The 19,306-nt window shown below is 55.5% G+C and overlaps 1 protein-coding gene across 2 annotated transcripts in view; it reads right to left on the bottom strand.

The window, feature by feature from the left end:
* ATOH8 (atonal bHLH transcription factor 8) overlaps positions 1–12,538 on the bottom strand; it is a 30,001-nt gene extending 17,463 nt beyond the window's left edge. The window contains exons 1-2 of one of the 2 annotated variants that reach the window (XM_036028244.1): positions 11,297–12,538; positions 3,652–3,862 (exon numbers count right to left, since the gene is read on the bottom strand). In XM_036028244.1, the coding sequence (XP_035884137.1) occupies positions 3,652–3,862; positions 11,297–12,049 (964 nt within the window). In that variant the 5' untranslated portion in view covers positions 12,050–12,538. The remainder of the gene's footprint in view (positions 1–3,651; positions 3,863–11,296) is intronic. The other variant, XM_028517591.2, reaches the window with a different exon arrangement.
* Between the last annotated feature and the right edge of the window lie 6,768 nt (positions 12,539–19,306).

Below are 19,306 nucleotides of genomic sequence, written 5' to 3'. Positions count from 1 at the left end.
ACATAGGTCGGAGGGAGCTGCACCAGCATCATGCCTGCTCTGGCTGCAGGCCACCCACAGCGTGAGAAGCAGCCCCTGGCCTTGCAGAGCCAGCCTTCCCCGACTCTGCCAGCACACTGCAGTCCCGGGGGTGCAGGAACTGACTGGCCATTTACCACCAGGGCTTAAACTACGCCATCCCTGTAGGAGTAGTAGTAGTTGCTGTTGATGTTATTAATCCTCAATGGCTTAAAATCCATGGATGGGCTGCCCTAGATGGTGAGAAATCCATCCTTCCCTACTTCTCAAGTCTGGCAAGGCCCGCCCAATGCAGGTGTGAAATAGTTCTGCTGCTCTTCCTCCTTCTCCCCCTCCCCCTCCTCCTTTTCTTCCTTCTCCTCTTCCTCCTCCTCCCCCTTCTACTTCTGTCCCCTGGCCCCTCCTCCTCTTCATCTTCCTCTTCCTTCTCCCCTCCTCCTCTCCTTCCTCTACCTCCTCATTCTCCTTCTCCTCCTTCTCCTCCTCCTCCTCCTTAGCTTTCAGGAGTTGCTGCTTTAAAAACAGGAGCTGCGGAAACGTGGCCCAGAGCCAGGTGCTTAACGTGCATTATCTCCGGCTGCAGCAGGAGTCAGGACTGAGCTCCCCAGAGCTGCTCAACTCCTCCCGCCTGTGCCTCTGCTGCGCGGCCTCCGACACGGCCTCTGCACTACTGGGACTTCCAAATGGGGCTCTGGATCCCCGAAATCACATCCTGCAAGGTCCAAAGATGGAAGACTCACTGGTCAAGGGATGCCGGTGCCCCACCCCGGAAGGAAAGATTTGAGATGGGTGAGAGGATGTGCCTGGGGCCCTGGGGGCAAGCAGGGTCCACTTTAAATCCAATGCTTCACACAGGTCTGGAGAGACATGGCAACTCCTCAGAGCTGTAAGGGATCTCGGGGGACCTGAGGCAGCCCTCTTGAGGCGACCTGAAAAAGTGTCACCCCGCCTTTCGGGGCACATTAACTGTGAGGGAGCCACCTTGGAGTGGGACAGCTCAAACCATCCTCAGTCACATCGGTGACCATCACCATCCCAGAAGCCACTTATTGAGGACTTCCTTGTTTTCTAGTTTCTCCCTTTCTTTGCTTTCTGTCTCCCTAACCCCTAGGCTGTGCTCAGTGGCTGCAAGGGAGGCGCAATGGGGGCTTGACCTGGACCCCAAACCCATACCCTCTGTCTATAGGGACTATGGAGGGTCAAGCCCCCCCCACCATTAACATCCCATTGCAGTGCCCATGTGCTCATCATAGAGTTCCCCATTGTATAACTTGCTTTAGGTGCTTAATAAACATTGAATGAATGAATGAATGAATCTCTAAAGACACATACCCCCTGGTTCTAGTTAACAAAACAGGCCAAGCGCAGCCACTCAGGTCTGCTGGGCAGGTCACTGGAGACCATCCCTGAGGACACTTCGGAACTCTCACACCTGCAGGGTGACAGAAATGCAGGAAGGCAGAGCAGCGGGAGTGGGGTAGTCCTGTGAGCTCCCAAACTGCCAGGGCAGAATGCCGGGCACAGGGAAGCCCTCAGAGGTCCCAGCCAGGACCTTGTCCCATCCCTCCATCTAGGTCCTCTTGGCAGTGGTGACTGTCCAGGACTAGCACTTGGGGGATGGCAGTCACAGGGCAGCCTGCTTGGTAGGAGGGTGACGCAGAATACGAGCTGCTCAGTGCCCTTCCAAGGTGGCCAGACCTCCTCGTGGAGAGTCAGAGTGCAAACGACCTTAGAAATCACTAACGATTTACCGTCACCATCTCTGTTTATTGACAAGAAACCCGAGGCTTCAAAGAGGTTGAGAAATAGGTTTAAGATGGCACAGCTGGTAGGTAGCAGGCCAGGACTTTGAAGTCAGGGCTGTGTGACGCTCTTCACCATAATCTTCCACTCAGCCCCCACCCGCAATCTGCACAACGTGGGGTTGGTCCAGATGGTCTCTAAAGTGTCTTAGATTCGGTGACTTCAGGGGAAACCTAAAGCCCATCTCCACTGGGCACCTTCACTCCACTCTCCCTTCTTTCTTCACCTCACAGGCGGCAGCCTCCTCCCCAGCCCAGGACACTGTGTGTGCCAGTCAAGGACCACAGACTCCTGTCCGTGGTGAGTGAGGGGAGAATCGGAAAGAGGGACACGGAGAAGCAGAGATGGAGAAAACGGTACCTGCCCACTTTGCCCATCCGGACCTCCAGACCGCCCGAGTGCCAGGGGAAGTTCACAGAGAGTTTACAAACCCCCTTTGTCACAGAGCACGCATGGAGCCATCAATCACGCCCTTAATTTACCCGTGTTACTTTCCAGTGGAAAGCCGCCCTGTGAGCAGCCACTGGCACTTCCTCTCACCCCCTAGATGAAGATCTCATCTAACTGGTCCGTGCTAATCACTCCCAGGAACTCAATGTGCAATTATCACAGCAGCAGCAGCTGGCTGGCTGTGAGGACACGCCAGGGCCCTCCCTGGTACAGGCGGGAGAGGCCACAGACAGCCTTTCTGGCAGGGGCCCAGGGGCCCCTGGGAAACCTGGAGAACCCTAAGGGCCTGCTGGGAAGGAGGGAGGTGGAGTGGGTGTCAGGAATAGGGGGAGGGGCAGGCCAGGAAGGAAGAAACCCATAGAGGTGCCAGTTAGCTGGCTCCCCGCCCTCCCCATGTCTGAACGCCCAGGGGAGCCAACCACCCTCCTCACGGATGTGGACTGGGCCCTGCCCTCTGTCACTCTCCCTCAAGCCCGGTGGGAACCGAGATCCAGAAGGTTGCCACAGGCCTTGCTTAGCACTGCCTGGCACTGGTCCCCAACTGGAAATGCTGAGGCATAGGCATCTGGGAACCGTAGTAATGCTCAACACCTTTCCTCCTGCATGTATTTCTCTAAACACATCAGGCTTTCTACAGGCTGTTCCTTCTGCCTCGTCCGCCTGGTGATCCCTTGGTTGTTCTGCTGGTCCCAGCTCAACCGCCACTTACGCTATGATGCCCTTTTAAACTCCCCTGCGTAGGAAAGGTATCTGTCCCTCCTCTGCCTGGCCTTCCACAGCCTCTAGCACAGGCCTCGGGGACACCCTCACCACACTGTCCTCCCCTTATACACTGGCACGAGGGTCTCTCTAACCATCTGTAAAGTGCATGGGGCCTGGGACCATATATCATCCTGATAGTCCTGCCCAGCATGCTCAGGTTGGGGGTCAGCAAATCCAAGAATGAATGAATGAGTGAATAAACGAATATCATCCATCTTAATACCCAGCCTCACATAACCCACACGCCAAGTCACATTCCGAAAACTTGCCCAAGGGTTCTCTGGGCTTTCATCTACTCAGGGCATCCCATCCTGATATGATATCTGTCAGGACCCACATGGGGAGTTCAGCACCAGAGCACCAGAAGGCCGGAAAGAGCTTCAGAGACAAACTGTTCTCATTCCAGTGATAAGGAAACCCAAGCCCACAGGCCCTGGGTGACTGTCGAAGGTGCCCAGCAGCCCCATTACCAGAAGTAGGGTCACATCCATGATCCCAGGACCGTGAGGGGCTTTGAAGCTGCGATGACCCCAGAAAAGCTCCAAGAGGCTGACCTCGCTGGCTCTTTGGAAGCCTGGGTGAGTGTAGGGCACCCCATCCTCCCCCAGAGGCTGCCACCTGAGGGGCTGGCGCATACCTTTCGCTTCTTGGCACGTCCCTCGGCCTGCAGGGTGCGGGTGCAGCGCTGCACGCACTCGGAGAAGCTGAGGTTGCTGCGGTCGGCGCTGTAGTCGAGGTCAGCCAGCCGCGCCAGGGACAGGATGTAGTTGCAGGCAATCCTCAGGATGGCCAGTTTGGACAGCTTCTGCCCATACGAGTAACACGGCACCTGGTGGGTGAGAAGGCGTCAGGAGGAGCTGCCGGGGGTCTCTGTGCCGAGCACGGCCCCTCGGGCACCCTGGCCAGGCAGGCATGGGGCTGCTCACTGTGACATCCGCGCCACCCGAGAAGGGCTGCTGGGCAGCGGCAGCGGCCTGTCCAAGCCCATGACCGAATTTTATCGTCTGCTCTAAATATGCGCTGTTTCCTCACACACATCTCAGCTCATGCACTCACAAACCCGGGTAGCTATACAAATTTCCACTCGGCAGAGGAGGAAACCAAGACTCAGGTCATGCCTGCGAGTTAGTCTTGAATGAAGCACGCTGCGCCCCACCCTGTCCCCAGCCCACCCTGAGAACAATTTTAGCAGCTCTGATATTCTGTTCATCCACTCACTCATTCACTCATTCACTCAGCGAGGCTTCTTTTGCTAGGCGCTTGAGGTTCTGACAGTGAATAATGTGATTCCTACCCTCGTAACAGAGGTAGGGACCCTGGGAGCACAGAGGAAGGAAAAGTGCCAGCGCTCAGCAGGGAGGGCGCACACACGGTTGGCTTTCCTTTCTTTCTCTCTTCTTCTTCATGCTCCTTCCGAACCTGGGCTGCTGCCAGGCATGCAACGCAGGCGTTATAAATGTTTACAGCCCCAACCGGACTTGACACGTCTGTCAGTGGTTCGTCACCAACTTGACACTCACTAACTGCATTAGGGATTTGTACCAGGTAAAGAAATGGAGGATCTAATTTTTGAACCTTGTCCACCAACATTTGTGCTGCATGAGCAAAAGCCTACAGAGCCTGCGGCACCGTTATGTGTTGTGGTGTGGAAAGGCCACCACCGAGCCCCTCTGAGAGGAGCTCATCACCAGAGCCATTGCTGCCATACGGCATCCACCAGCGGAATGGCCGAAGCATGCTCCACTGGCCGCCAAGGCCCCAGATTTCTTCCTCTCTCTGGCTCTCCAGGATCTATCACAGCAGATCTATCTGCCACCGATATCTGGTACTAATTAACCCTCATCCCACAGAGTGGGACCCCCAGGGCACGTCTGTTCAACAAGTATTTAGTGAGCAACTGCCCCCCCACCATGTGCCAGGTACTATTCTAGGTCAGGGATTCTCTGCCAGAGACAATTTTGTTGCTCTGGGGACGGTTAGCAATGTCTTCAGACATTCTTGACTGTCACCACTGGGAGTAGGGGGAGGTATGGCCTGTAGTAGGTAGAGGCCAAGGATGCTGCTGAACATCCTACCACGCGCAGGATCCTATGATGCCACCACCGCAAATAAATACTCAGCCCCAAATGTCAAAGATACAGAGGTTGAGAAGCGCTATTCTAAGCCCTGGGAATAAAGCATGAACAGCGTGATCACCTCAGACGAGGACCCTAAATGTAACAGCCACTTTGATCTCACTTTGAACCTCACTTTGTCCATAAGCTTTCCCTGACTGCCCCACCCCAACCCTAGCCCAGGAGGCTGAAGGTAAGGCCTGCCCTTGGTGGTGCTCCAACAGCGCGCACCCATTGGACCGTAACTCCTGCTAACTGAGACTCATTTCACAGCCAGTCTCCCTGTGCACTGCAGGGAGAGGCCCCTGTCTGTAGAGCCCAGCACAGGTCCTGCCCATAACAGGCACTCAAAAGGGTTTGTGGGATAAGATGAATGATCTCCCTCCACATTCACCATGTGACTCCAGAATGTTTAGAACTGGGTTCAAAACCTCTCCTCATCCCAAGGATGAAGATTTAGCTATTTGGCCTGGAGCTTAAGCTCACAAACCTTTTGGTCACCTGGTTCGACTGCTGGCTCCAGCCTTCCTAGCAATAAGACCTTCGGCGAGTGACATCTTTTTGAGCTTTGCCGGTCTCGTCACATTGCTAACAGAGCTGACCTCACAGCCTGGTAGGGATTAAATGAGATGACATAGGCACTGCTCGGAGTAAGGCCTGATACAAGTCAGCAAAAGGGTACAGTGGGTGCTGCAGATCTCCGAGAGGCAGGTCCAGAGAAGGCGAGAAGCGGGAAATCTAGAGCCAAGGCAGTGACTGCTGAGCCCCTACCCTGAGGGGGTCCTGAGACACACCCACCCCGGAAGCAAGGTTTGCTGTCACTTTCTAAAATGCTCCAGCAGCCAAGGAGTCGTCCCTCACGGGGCTAGGAAACCCAGGGAGGGGCAGGGAGGTGACAGAGAGAATGCCAACCTCCAGTGATTTTCCCCTTCTGACCTCCCACTCCCAGCCTGGCCACAGCTCCAAACCCATCCAAGAAAAGCCAGCAGAACAATGCACTTTGCCTGTTCCCAGCAGAGGCCAGAGGATCCTGCTTTATCAGCATGAACAAATAAACAAGGTCTGTGGGACCGAAAGGCTCCTGATAATCCGAGGACAGAGGATCCCAGGAAGGGAGTGCCCGCCTGGTGGAGGCCCTGGACATGGGACAGAGCTCTGTGACACGGGCCCTAGCATTGTTTTCACCCAGTGGCCAAGCTGGGAGTCATTCAGCTCTGGGAGCCCTGGGCCCCTGAGCAGCTGGCTGACCTGCAGTCGGGAGCAGGGCTCTCAGGAGGGTGCTGCTCTGGGGATCCAGGATGACTGAGGGAATACAGAGAAACAGATGAGGTCAAGGCCAACCTAGGGGCGCCTGTGCCAGGTTCTGGGCCAGTTCTGCCCCAGATCTGTCACTGTCTCACCGCTCCTGTCAAAGTCCAGGTCTCACAGGAACACTATCTATTGAGTGCTGGTTGTATAAGCTAGTTCAAGTAGTTTTATCCCATTTAAAACCTTCCCCCCCCAAAAAAAAGATTATTATCCCATCTGTACACATGGAAACAGAGAGGTGACATACTGGGCCCCAGGTCACACAGCTAAGACCTGTTGGGACCAGAAGTTTGCCTGGTGCCCAAGGAAGGCACGCAGCCACTGGGCTCTCCCTGTTCCCATCACCAGAGGTGGCCATATATGGGACACCAAGGGCAAGTTTTGATCATATCACTCCTCCTCCCCACCACCCCCCTGCAGAGGGGTGTGCTCCTCGGCCCACCTGGCTAACTCCAGATCCTCCTAGTGCCCAAGCTGCAGGATGGAGCACCTGGGCCCCAACAGACCAGCTCAGAGGCACTCCAGCCTGGGCCGCTACTGCAGAGTTAGAATCCAATGGCAGATTCTAATTCTGGGAGGCCAAGGCAGGGAAGAAAGAGCTGGTCTGAATCCCAGCCACTTACCAGCAGTGCAACTTTGGGCAAGTGCCTTTCACCTCTGAGCTTCAATGTCCTCATCCGGAGAATGGGGCCAACAACCCCTGACCACCCTCCATGACCACTTGTGCCAGGCCCCCCCTTGCTGTTCACTGTGGTCTGCTCAGGCCAGCAGAGGGCTGTGTATCTTGCATACTGTGCCTGCCTTCATCCTCAAACAGCTCCAAGAGGTAAAAAGCATCACTTGGACTTGACAGGAGCATTGGATAGTGGGTGTGTGATAACTTCCCATGACTCTCAGCTGGTGGGAGATGTTTGGGGTTTTGAACTCCCACGTTAGCTGGGCTTTTCCAGTTAGACAAAAGCAACTGCTTAGGGATTTGCATGGGCCCCTATCGCCTCAGATAGGGAGGTGGACAGGCCACCCTTCCAAGCTGCAGATAGAGAGTTCTAGACTGATCCCATGGGACCCCAGCTTTTGTGCATTACCTCTTTGAGCATGCGTAGGGAGACCTCGAGCCCAGCCGCCCCACCGCCCGCAGCAGACCCCGTAGCAGCTGTCTGCTCACTCTGGTCAGAGGACACACAGGCCCACGGAGGCAGCAGGGTCACTTGGCTCCAACCCCTGGGAGACCGCCCAACTTCTGGGAAAGTAAAAGGACCTGCCTTGTGCTCACCCCATGAAGATTTTTCAGCTTCAGAAGAGCAAGTTTGGGGACTGTCATGAGGTCCCATATGCCCCCAGACTATCCATCGCATCCACCCCAAGTAGGACACTCTCCAGGTTCCAGGAAGCAGAAAAATACTGGCCTGGGAGCCTGAGGACCTGGCTCTACCCCTGGCCATCCACATGACCTTGGGGAGGTTCATAACCTTAGGGTTAACCTTAGTTTCCTCACCAATAAAATGGGCATCAGAATACCTGCTACCTCTGAATGGGATCGCTGTGGGAAAATGCAAGAAGGCATTGCAGAGAAACCAAGCCAAGAACCTACCAGCCAATGCAGGGGAGGCCTGGAAGCCCCCACCACCTCTGGCCTCTGTGCCAGCTCCTACCCACCCTTCACACCCAGCCCAAGGCACCCTCCTGGAAGCCCACTGAGACCCCTGGTCCCACAGAGCTCCAACACTGCCCATGAAACACAGCTCAGCACTTGATTCCACTTGCAATTACTGTTAAAATTACTGTGTCAGCGAGCACAGACTTCCTGAGACAAAGACTTTCTGCAGAGCTGTTCAAGGTCCTTGTCAAGTTCTACACAGCAACAGGCTAGACCCTTAGAACCTGAGTTGTTGGGGTTTTTTTTAAGATTTTATTTATTTATTTTTAGAGAGGGAAGGGAGGGAGAAAGAGAAAGAGAGAAACATCAATGTGCGGTTGCTGGGGGTCGTGGCCTGCAACCCAGGCATGTGCCCTGACTAGGAATCGAACCTGAGATGCTTTGGTTCGCAGCCTGCACTCAATCCACTGAGCTATGCCAGCCAGGGCAAGAACCTAAGTTTTAATAAGTAGGAGCCATGTGCCTGGGTCAGATAGGCCTGGGTACAATTCCCGGTCACTTGCTTAATCTCTCTGTGGGTGCCCTCATCTGTAACATGGGAGGTAGCGCTACAGACACACGACCATAGGCCCGCTCAGTGTGGCCGCTGAACAGCCTCCCTGGTGATTGTGGACATGAGGAAGCAGGATAGAGGGGTCTGAGACTGAGAGAGAAGGGGGTAGCGGCACTACCCCCACAGCCATCCTGGGCCACCCTGAGCCCCTGTGGTGAGGATCTCCTGGGAGATACCAGGGACATCCGAGGAGGCACCCAGGCCCCACCTACTTGGCACCCCCTTCATGAAGAGGCACCTCAGCAAATCCTGAGTGCTCCTCACTGACCCCCCAGCCTCTGCCTACAAGGCTGCCATTCCTCCATCAAGGCTAGGGGGCTTTCCACTTTCAGGGGAGAAAGGCAATCTGCACACACACCAGGTGCCCCAAGAGTGAGCACAGTCTGTGAGCCAGAAGGTTCTGCCAGGAGCCTGAGGCCCAGAGCTCTGGCCCCCCCTCACCCACCCAGCAAGGCCAGGCTTCCCCCTCAAACTCCTCCCACCTGGTCCTGGAGCAGCAGAGCACATGGGCCAGGCCCAGCTGTGCACACATGGCCTTCACATGAGGGGGCGGGGACGGCCCCATGCAGCTGGGCTGGTGGCATGTGCTGAGGCCTGACCATCTGCCCCACACACCCACCAACCTGGCCTTGCTATCACGCACCCCCAGCCCAGACGGCCTGTCCCTGATCTGCACCTCTCTGGCTAAGCAGCTCCTCCCCACAAACTCCATTCCTGGTTGAGAGGATAGTAGGATGCACAAAACAGGAGGCTGCCTGGCTTCCTTAGTGCTGAGAATGGACAGCTCTGGGGTATTCAACAGGCTGAGGAATAGAGCTATCAAGAGCCTGGGCATTGAAGTGACTCACTGACACCAGTTCGAAGCTGGGTTCGGCAATGACAGTGGTACACAACTATGCAGGCTGTGACCACCACGCCAAGAAGGCACAGTACACTGGAGACTGGTGAGTAGCATGCCAAGGAGGTGTGCAGTGCAAAACCTGCAAGGCTTCAATCACCTGACATCAGCTCTCTGAACCTGTCTCACCACCTGTGAAGCATTTTCTCCACAGTGAAAGAGGAAGCCAGAGGGGCAGAAAGGGCCTTAAACTGGCACTCAAAGGACCTGAGTGCCAGCCCTGCCCTGCTACTCATCAGCTGTGATGCCCTGAGTATGTGGTCTCTTCAGTCCGGGAAGAGTCCCCCTAGCTGTAAAGCAAGCAGGTGGACAGGCCTTCTGCCATCCTTCTTTCCTGAGGGGTGGGTTGCAGCACACTCCATAGGCTGTCGCCCTCCGCAGGCATCCAGATGCTGAATGCTCCACTGGGTTCACTGCCCACTGTCCCAACTAGCATTGCTAAGGTCAGTGCCCAGCCTGGTCTGTGTCAGCTACTAGACCCCTCCACTCCAACTCGTTGAGCAAACATCTTACCAAAACACAAGCAAGACACTGGCTCAAAAGTCATAGGGATTCTTTTCCCGTTCAATTCTCTTCCCACGGATGGACACAGGCACCGCTGCCCACCCCACTCACAAAAAGGGCAGAGTGTGATCCAAAAAGAAGATCGTGTTTTCTGAACTGTTTTGTTGCTGGCTAAAGCCCAGAGAGGGTGAGTAACTTCCCCGGAGTCACACAGGAAGTCAGCAGCTGAGCAAGAAATAAACCTCACTACAGTAGCATCCACCCCCTGCCCTTCTCCACTGCCTGTGTGGGTGGGAGGTAAGGGACACTTACCACCCATTCTTAGACCTCCCTTCTCTCTGAGAAAATGAGAAGCCTAGAACCCCAGGGCAATCTTGTCTAAAGTGGTATTGTAAAATTGCCCCTCCCCACCCATTCTCCCCTCCTCTGACCAAGACACTGTGGGGTGAGGACAACTCCCACCAGCCCCAAACTGAGTAGCTCCTGACCCACCCGGGAACTAGACTCTGAAAGATCCCCCAACTAACCAGTCCCCTCAGCAGACCTGCCCGCTTCATGACAGAAATAAGGGCAGCGGTGAAGGGATCTCCTGGGAGGGCTCCCGCCAGCCAGTTCCTGAGGCCATCCCTGGGGAGAAAGAGTAGGCTTGCAGCACGGGTCATTAAGGACACCAAGGGAAGCGGCGTAGAGCACAGAAGGAACCTGAGTGTGGGGCATCCCTACTGGAAGCTGGGGACTGAAGAGGTTACGCGGGACCCTTATATTCTGACCCGTACCAGACCATGCCAGGTCCCGGACCCGGACCATGCCAAATGCCTGCAGGGAAGGTCTTCTCCCCTTCCCCGCCAGAGACAGATCCCCACATTGCCCCCTTCCACTCCCCACCGCTCCCAAGTAACTCCAAGAGACAAATACTGCCATAAAACTTAACTATGAGCGCTGAAGTCAGACACAGACAGGATCGCCCCGTGGTGAAGGGCAAGCAGGACCAGGACATGCCTTGGGGGGACCTTCACCCTCACTTTGCAAACTAAGATACTTACCAACGCTAGACAACGGTCACTACTCCAAGAGGCCCCAAACCTATCAGGATCCTGGGGCCCACGGGGCGGAGACAGCTTGCCTCTCACACACACCCTCACCCTTCCTAAATTCCCCCGGGCACTCACCCACCCACTCTGGCAATTTTCCCCCGGGCGCAGTGAGAGTGCGCGGCCGGGAGCCGGTACCTGCTTCCGCAGCGCCTCGAAGGCTGCGCTTATGGTGTGCACCCGCGTCCGCTCCCGGGCGTTAGCCAGGAGCCTCCGGGTCTGCTGCAGGGCTTTGATCTCGGAGGAGGCGGCGGTCGCTTCGCCTGGCCGTTTCCTAGGCGACGCGGAGGAATCCGGGTGGTTATTGTAAATTACGTGTGAAATTGACGAGTAGGAACTTTCCCCGGGGCGCGCGGGGGGCGCAGGGGGCGCGGGGCGCACTGAGGTCTCCGGCGGCGGTGGGGGCGCGGAAGGCAATGGGCGGGCGGGCGGTGCGCACAGCAAGATGCGGGGACGCAGGCCGGGTTCCCGGAAAGGCTGTACCTCGGGACCCCCAGGTACCTGGCCCTGGGGTGCTGGCGGCGGCGGCGTGGAGAGTCCGGGTCCCACAGCGCTCAGGGCGAAGCCGCGCTTCCTCGCATCCAAGACCTCCGGCGCCCGAGTGCCTCCGCGATCCCCAGCGGTGTCCGGGCCCGCACCTGAGGGAATGGCCGGGGCCACTGGGACTGGCACCGGGGCCGGGACCGGCTGCAGCCGCTGGGTCCTGTCCCGCAGCCCGTTGGTGGCAGTGGCGCCTTGCTCAGGCGCTTCCAAGTCCAATCGGAAAGTTTTATAACCATTCGCACGCCGCGCCGGCTCTTTGCCTTTCCTCTTGAGCTTCTTGAGGCCGTTCAGCTCCTTCACGCACACGGTTTTCCACGGCCCGTCCTCGAGAACTGGGATGTGCTTCATGGCGCGGGCAGCGCGCGAGGCAGGGGCGTGGGGCTGCCCGGAACGCGCGCCCACCGCACTCGCTCTGCACGCGGCACCCGGTTCTACCCGGTGGCCGTCGCTCTCGGCGCCTCGGAGGCTCGAGCTCTCTCCTGCTCTCCCCCGCCGTCCCTCCCTCCCCTCTCTCTCTCCTCTCTCCCCCGCGCCCGGGGCAGCTGCGCCGCCGGCTCCGTGAAGCCGCCGGGCAATCCCTTCCCGAAGCGCTCAGAGTGTCATCTGAAGTCACTGCCGCCCTGCCAGCATTTCTGGAGCACGCCCGCTGCGCTCCATCTGTGTTTGTTTAGCCTCAGTTTACACAGAAGCCCAGTTCGCGAGATCAGTCAGCGCCGCCGTCCGGAGAGCAGGCAGCTCCCGCCGCCACCGCCTCCCAGCCCGGCCGCCCGAGCCACGAGCGCCTTTAAAGAAACAGGAAGCATTTTTCAAAACAGCTGGGCTGCCGGCCGCCTCCTTTGTCCGCGTCCTCTCTACCTTCCCCCCACCCCCACCCCTTCTGCCCAGAATCGGCTGCCTCTGGCTCTCCCTCCCCAGCCCCTCCTCCAGTTGGGAGCGCTGCTCTTTTCCAGAGGACTGTCAGCTCTGCGCAGAACTGCCGGAGCACGTGGCTCGGGGCCCTTCGACCCTTCCCCACAACAGACCGGGGCCTTGCTGACCTCCCGGGGATGCAGCGTGGACATTCCGCACCTAGCGCCTCGCGGCTCACCCCTCCACCCTAACTAACTCTAAGCAATGGAGGGAGAAAAAAAACAGAGCAGCAACTTCGGGGGCGGGGGTGGGGCGGGGAGGTTCAATGGGACAAGAGAAAGGCTCTGGTGTGTCCGGCACCGCAGCCCCTTTCTGCCACTTGCCGGAGCGAGGAGGACAGGAGCAGAAGGCCTCAGTGATAGGGAAGCTGGGGCTCTGAAAAGGAGTGTGCCTTTCCATAGCCACACAGCAAGTCAAACGGGCCCTCAAGGGGCCAAGTGGGGTGCATGCTTCGGATTTAGCCAGACTTAGCAGCTGTGAGAACCCGAAGTCACCTCACCCCAGGCTGCCCGCTAAGCCCGGATTTGCTCACCTGTGAAATGCACAGAACGTCAACACCTCAGTCACTGCCTTGCTGTGAAGAAGTTCCAGGCACATAGCAGGCAGGAGACGAATAGTAGCTTTGGTTATTATTATTAATAACAGAGGCAGAATAGCTCTCAGAGGCAGGTTCTCTGGGTTCAAACCCCAGCTCTGCCACTTACAAAGTAAGTGACCTTGAGTTAAGTTACTGAACCTCTGTGCCTCCCTCTTGTCTGAAAATGGAGGTAATAAAGGGTACCTTCCTCCTGAGGGGCTTGTGAAGATTCATTGTACACATGTGTGCAAACCATTCAGAACAGTGCCTGGCATAAAGTGAGACTTTTCCAGTGCCTGAGTTATTGGTCAGAACGCAACTCCGAAGGCCCTTAGTTCTCTACCATTGCTCTGGAGACTCTGGAAAGAAGGAGTCAGACCAGTAGGCTCTCATCCAAGCCCCACATCCCGACGCTGCCCTGGAGGACCAGCACAGGACTGCACTCCTCACAGGTCCCTTCTGCGGCAGCTCCTTCTAAAGGTGATGGTGGTTGCTCAAAGCATTTGGGGAAGAGAAGATGGACCTTTGACCTGGCCTTGGGCTCTGGCCTCTGCAGCCACTGGGATCTTCCTCTTTCTGGTTTCAGTCCTGCATTCCCATCCTCAGATCTGCCAGGCCTGCTGCGGGTTTTCCTGGGAAAATGCAGGGCTCACACACAGTCCAGAGTCCAGAGGAGAATGCCCTGGGAGTGGGGGTGGCCTGCAGCATGCCGAATCCGGGAGGTACGATGGGGTCTGGGCAGATGGTTCAGGTGCAGGAGCGTAGAGCTGGGCCCGAGATCAGTCTTGGCTTTTCAACTGTTGAGCCCCATGACCCTGGGCAAGACATTTTATCCCGCTGAGGCTGTTTTCTCATTTGTCCTTGAGGATATTTCTGTCCAGCCAACCTCTCAGAGTAGTTGGGCAAGTAAAAAGAGATCACGCATGTAAAAGGACTTTGACATAAGGCTTCAAACATACACTCACACATCCACTGCCCCACGGGGATACACATGGAGAAGGCATGCAGTTTTCTGATTATAGTAAATGCAAAACCTCATTTTTTCCACTGAGATGGGTTCCAGCATCACAGTGCAGTTGCTCTTCAAGGCACCCCACCCTTCCCTGGACACCCAGTGTCTTCCTGCACTTTAGCTATACCCTGAAGGCCAAGGGAGTGCCTCATTGAGGAGCCTTGTCCCCTTGCTATTTCCCTACCCAGCCCGAGACCCTAAAGTGCTGGCCTTTGCTCAAAAGTCTCCCGTAGCTCCCCTCTGCCGAGCACAATCTTCCTTACCCTTTGGTGGTCGTTTCCATTCTCCCCTCTTCCTGTAAGCCTTGGCTGACTACCACAGCCGCCTGTCACCCTTGCTGGCCTCTGCACATGCTCAATCACAAGTATTGCTACCACTCGTCCTCCACTGGGGACCTGTCTGAGCTCTTGGGCTTGTGAGCTCCTGGAAGGCTGCTGTTTCCTTCTTCTCTGTCTCCAAGGGTTGATGCCCAGGAAACCTTTGCTGAAGAACGACCAGCCTGCATGCCCTTTTCATTCTCCAGATCCCAGCCAGACACTAAACCCCAGCTTGTCTGCTCTCCATGCATCTAGCCAGTCAGTGGCAGAAATGGGGGAAAGCCTCCTCTCCACAGCTGCTAAAGTATGCTCTGGGCCTCGGTTTCCCCACTGTAAAGTGCAGATCATAATTGTGTGCCTCACAGGGCTGGTATGAGGATTAAAGGAGGCTACACGTGCAGCATTCAGCATGGGCACGACACAGAGTGGATGGTGGCCTTCAGCACCCTGTGTCAGCACAGATGCCCAGGCTCCGTCTAGTCCAGCACCTGACCCAGACTGGGGCTGCAATTGCAAACTGGGTGTCCATGGCTAGTTGGGGTATGTGGAAGTCTCTGGCATGACTGAAAATCATTCCTAAAGAGGCTAGGCTGTGGGCCAGGAAAATCACATGTCTTGGTCAAGTACCGAGGTTGTCACTCATGCTGATCCTGAGTGCCTCACCAACTCCCCCAAATAGAGAAGAAGCTCCCTGAGATCCCATCCATGGCATCTCAGCAGGGGAAGGGAGTAGATAGGAATGGCCAACTGTACTGGGTGGAGGTGGAATGGAATGCAGACCTTCCTCCAGTCTCCCAGGACGCACTCCTTCCCTCTCACCATTCATCCTCTCCTGCTGGCCAAATGGCAGAACCCGGGGTTGACATCAGGCAAGCCTGGGAGGGATCTCTGCCTTACCGCTGCCCGTTGTGTGGCCTTCAACACCCTTGCACCTCTCTGAGTCCCAGCTTGTTATCTGGGCATTGTCCCCTTTGTCATAAGATGGAATGGTCTTTAAAGGAACAGGAGGCCAACTGTAATGGGCCCAAGTGATGTGAAGTTTCCCTGTTGTCATTCCCAGCCTGTCAAGTGGCAGACTTTCAACGCCCGTCTACCTACCTGTCCACAAACTCCAGCCTAAGCTTCTAACGTCGTCTTCCAATTCTGCCTCCAGAAGTGGGAGGAGATCCCAGCCAGGCAGCGCCCCCTGGTGGTGTAACACTGCCTGGCTTGCACACAGCATCGCTCTCCTGCAAGGAACTTCTTGCTGACTGTGGAGCCAGGTTCCTGGCCTTGCAATGACAGTAATGTGGATTTCATGAATTCATAGAGTTGCCAGAAGAAAGGCGCTCGAGACTCCAGGCAGTCTCACTGCTTGCCTTGGACAGGACAATGCAGACACCCCAAGAAAACTTATACCCTACTTTCTTTAAATCACCCCCCCGCCCCGCCACTGAATCAACTGTCTGAGGCTAGTGTGGTGCTGCCACTGCGAGGTCCCACATCCCCTGGACCACTGGTCCAGAGAACAGGAAGAAAACTAAAAAAAGAAGGGAAGGCAAGAGCTTATGGCTTAAGCACTGGGAACAAATGCTAGAAAGCCAAGCAGTAATAATTATTGCCACACAGGGAGTGATTTCACTAAATCCTTATAGCAGCCCAAGGAGACAAAGCCACTCTGCAGGTAGGAAATGAGGCTCCTGAAGGACAAGCCTTACCAACACACTGGAAATAACAGAAGCGGGACTTGAACCTAGGCCCACTGACCCCAAAACCCAAGCTTTGAGCCATGTGCTTCCCTGCCTCCAGAGAGTTCAGTGACCAGCATGGGGGTGGGAGATGAGTAAGTGGGCGACCTGTAGGCCTGGCCAGCTTGGCAGCCTGGGGGTCCTTGCAGGTGCTGCCAGCCTGGGTGAGCTTCCTGCTTTCCACCCCTCAGCGGGAGCTGCTGGCCTCCCTTGGTCCAGCCCAGTGCCCCTCCAGCTCCTTCCAGGTAGGGGTCAGATGGCAGGGGCACCACCTTGGACATTCAAGAGTCTCAGGCATATGGATCCCACATCTTGGTATCTAAACACTGGTGTCATTCCATGGGTGAGAACAGGACAGGTGTGCAGGGTGGCAGCCAGTGATTGCTATCTTCTTGGGCAGGTGAGATGGAACCTTGGACACTTGTCCTACAAAGCCCTACATTCCTGAATCTAGAGTCCTCGTTTCTGAATGTTCGTATTGTTCTAAAGTGGATGTGTCACCCGTTAGAGAAAGGGGGAAAGATGGAAATTCGACTGCCAGGAGGAAGCAGAACGCATGTGATTGGTGCCCCTGGAGTCATACTCACAGCAGCTATGGACAGGACCACCCACGGCCATGAGCAGAAAGTAGAATACCACCAACCTGGTGGCCCGCAAGCAATAGTGCCCACACTGCCACCATCAAACATCAGGACGTCAGATCCAGACGGCAGCAAAGAGGCAGCCAGGCAGGTAGCTCTTTGGGACTTACTCTCCAGTCTTCTCTCTCTCTACCTCCCTCTCTCTATGTGACCATTCCAATTATGGAACATCGGGAGTCTTTGGGTCTGGGACACGGGCCAGATGAGGGTGCTGCAGGAGGGAGAGAAGGAGGCCTTCAGCACTCCTCTGAGACCTAGCGAGGGTGCAGCTTCTCAGTGAGTATGTGCTCTTCTGTGAATGAAGCAGGTTCCCCTGCAGAGGGCATGGCTGCAGTGGGGCAGGGGGAAAGAAGGTGCTCAATAAGCAACAGGAGGAGCCTGGCGTGAGGGGCAGGCAGGTATCAGGTTTCCACACAGTTGGCCAGTTACCCTGTGAAAGCATAGGGCATGTCATATCTTTCTTCTGCTCCCAAGCTCCCAGTGACTTCCTATTTTTTTTCTCAGATGTGTTAGGGGGTGCCATGAATTTCTTCTCTCCCTGCATGCACAGAGAGGTGGCATCTAATTCTCCACCTCTGCGAATCTGGGCTAGCTAGCAACTTGCTTGGCTAATGGAGCCTTGTGAACATGGAAGTGATGCTGTGCTTTAAGGAGACGGGCTATTTCTGAGTCCTGCCTATTAGAGCCCTTAGTCACACTATGAGAAGTCCAAGTTATTATGCTGGAAAGAGTGGCCACCTGGAGAACTCCATGGTGCCAGACCTGTGAGTAAAGTCTTCAGAGCCTGCAGCACCAGCTTCTATTCTGGCCGCAACCACATGGGAGAACTAGAGCAAGAACCACCCAGCTGAGCCCAGTCAACGCACAGAACCATGGGAACAAAATACTAAATTGTGTGTTAAGCCATTGCACTGTGGGGTTGTTTGTTATGCAGCAAACTGGAACATTAGAGTAGGAGCCAAGCCCTGGCTGAATAGCTCAGTTGGTTAGAGCATTGTCCTGATATATCAAGGTTGCAGGTTCGATCCCCAGTCAGAACACATATATACAAGAATCAACCAATGAATGCATAAATAAGTGGAACAACAAACCAATGTTTCTCTCCCTCTCTCACTAAAACCAATAAATAAAAAAAAAATCAGAATAGGAGCCAAAGTTGACATCTGTTCCTGCATTCTTCTCTGACCCTGTCCCCTCTACCTTTTCCCACCTCCACTCCCACCCATCACTCTGCTCTAACCATGCTGGGCTCCTTTTCACTCCTCACACCTATCCAGCAGTTCCTCCTGCCTCAGGACCTTCGCACTGGCAGTTCCCTTTGCCTAGAATGCTTGACACCAGGTAGCCCGATGGCTCACTCTGTCATGCATTTCTGGCATTTCTACGTCACCGTCTCAATGAGGCTGTTCCTGAGCACCCCATATAAAATGTGTACCCTCCCTGTTCAGTGTTTTCTACCTCTTCCCTATTTTAGTTTTTCATTCACTCACCACCATCATCTGACACTATACGTATGGATGTTTTGTTTGCGTGTCTCCCCAACTAGAATGTTAGCTCCATGAGGGCGGGGATTTCTGCCTGCCTTGTTCCCTGCTGGACCCCAGCCTCTAGAGCAATTCCTGGTACACAGTAGGCACTCAATAAATATTTACTGAATGAAGGAAAGCCCACTGCTCATTTTAGACCAGGGCTTGCTCAGCTATTCAACCAGCCGCGCTGACAGAAGAAACCAGGGGATCCAGAGACAGTTAATCACGTCACAAGAACAGCTGCTCTGACCACTGAGAACTGGTGGTCCCATCAAACTCACTCTCTTACCTCTGACCTGGGGTCTGATCAGTTGAGTGAGGGGCAGTAAGTCCTAATCAATAGCCATTTATTTACTCAGCAAACCTTATGCTGAACCTAAGGTGGGACTGAGGCAGGAAAACGAGGTGTCTACTGTCAGGAGCTCAGGTGCTGAGGACAGACGGTTCCCATCCCCAACTCGGCCCACCTCCAACAACTCAGTTTGCACTCTACGGACTACCTGCTGAGGCTGGGGACACAGCAGTGAGTACACAGAAGCCCCTGCTCTCAGGAACTGCCCTTCTGATGTGGTGCCCTGGCTCCAGGTCCAGGAGAAAGAGAGTACAAGTCTGAAGAGAGCTGTGAGACACGGTGCAGAGTGACACACGCTGCAGAAGCTGTGGGGGTCCTAAATGTGGGAGACTTTCTGGAAGAAGAGGCATGCGAACCAGGCTAGGAGGACAGCAGGATCTGGCCAGGGAGACCACCACCCTGACAAATGCCATGGCTTGTCCCCTCGCCTCCTCCAAGCCTTTGCTGTTATGCCACCTCCTCCCTGAGACCTCCCCTCCACACTCATTTACAGCAGGGCCGCCAGCCTCCCCTGCTGCACCACACTGCATGATCCGCTCAC

Source organism: Phyllostomus discolor, chromosome 6, assembly GCF_004126475.2.
Source record: "Phyllostomus discolor isolate MPI-MPIP mPhyDis1 chromosome 6, mPhyDis1.pri.v3, whole genome shotgun sequence".
Classification (NCBI taxonomy): Eukaryota; Metazoa; Chordata; class Mammalia; order Chiroptera; family Phyllostomidae; genus Phyllostomus; species Phyllostomus discolor.
This window is presented reverse-complemented; position numbering and strand designations above follow the sequence as displayed.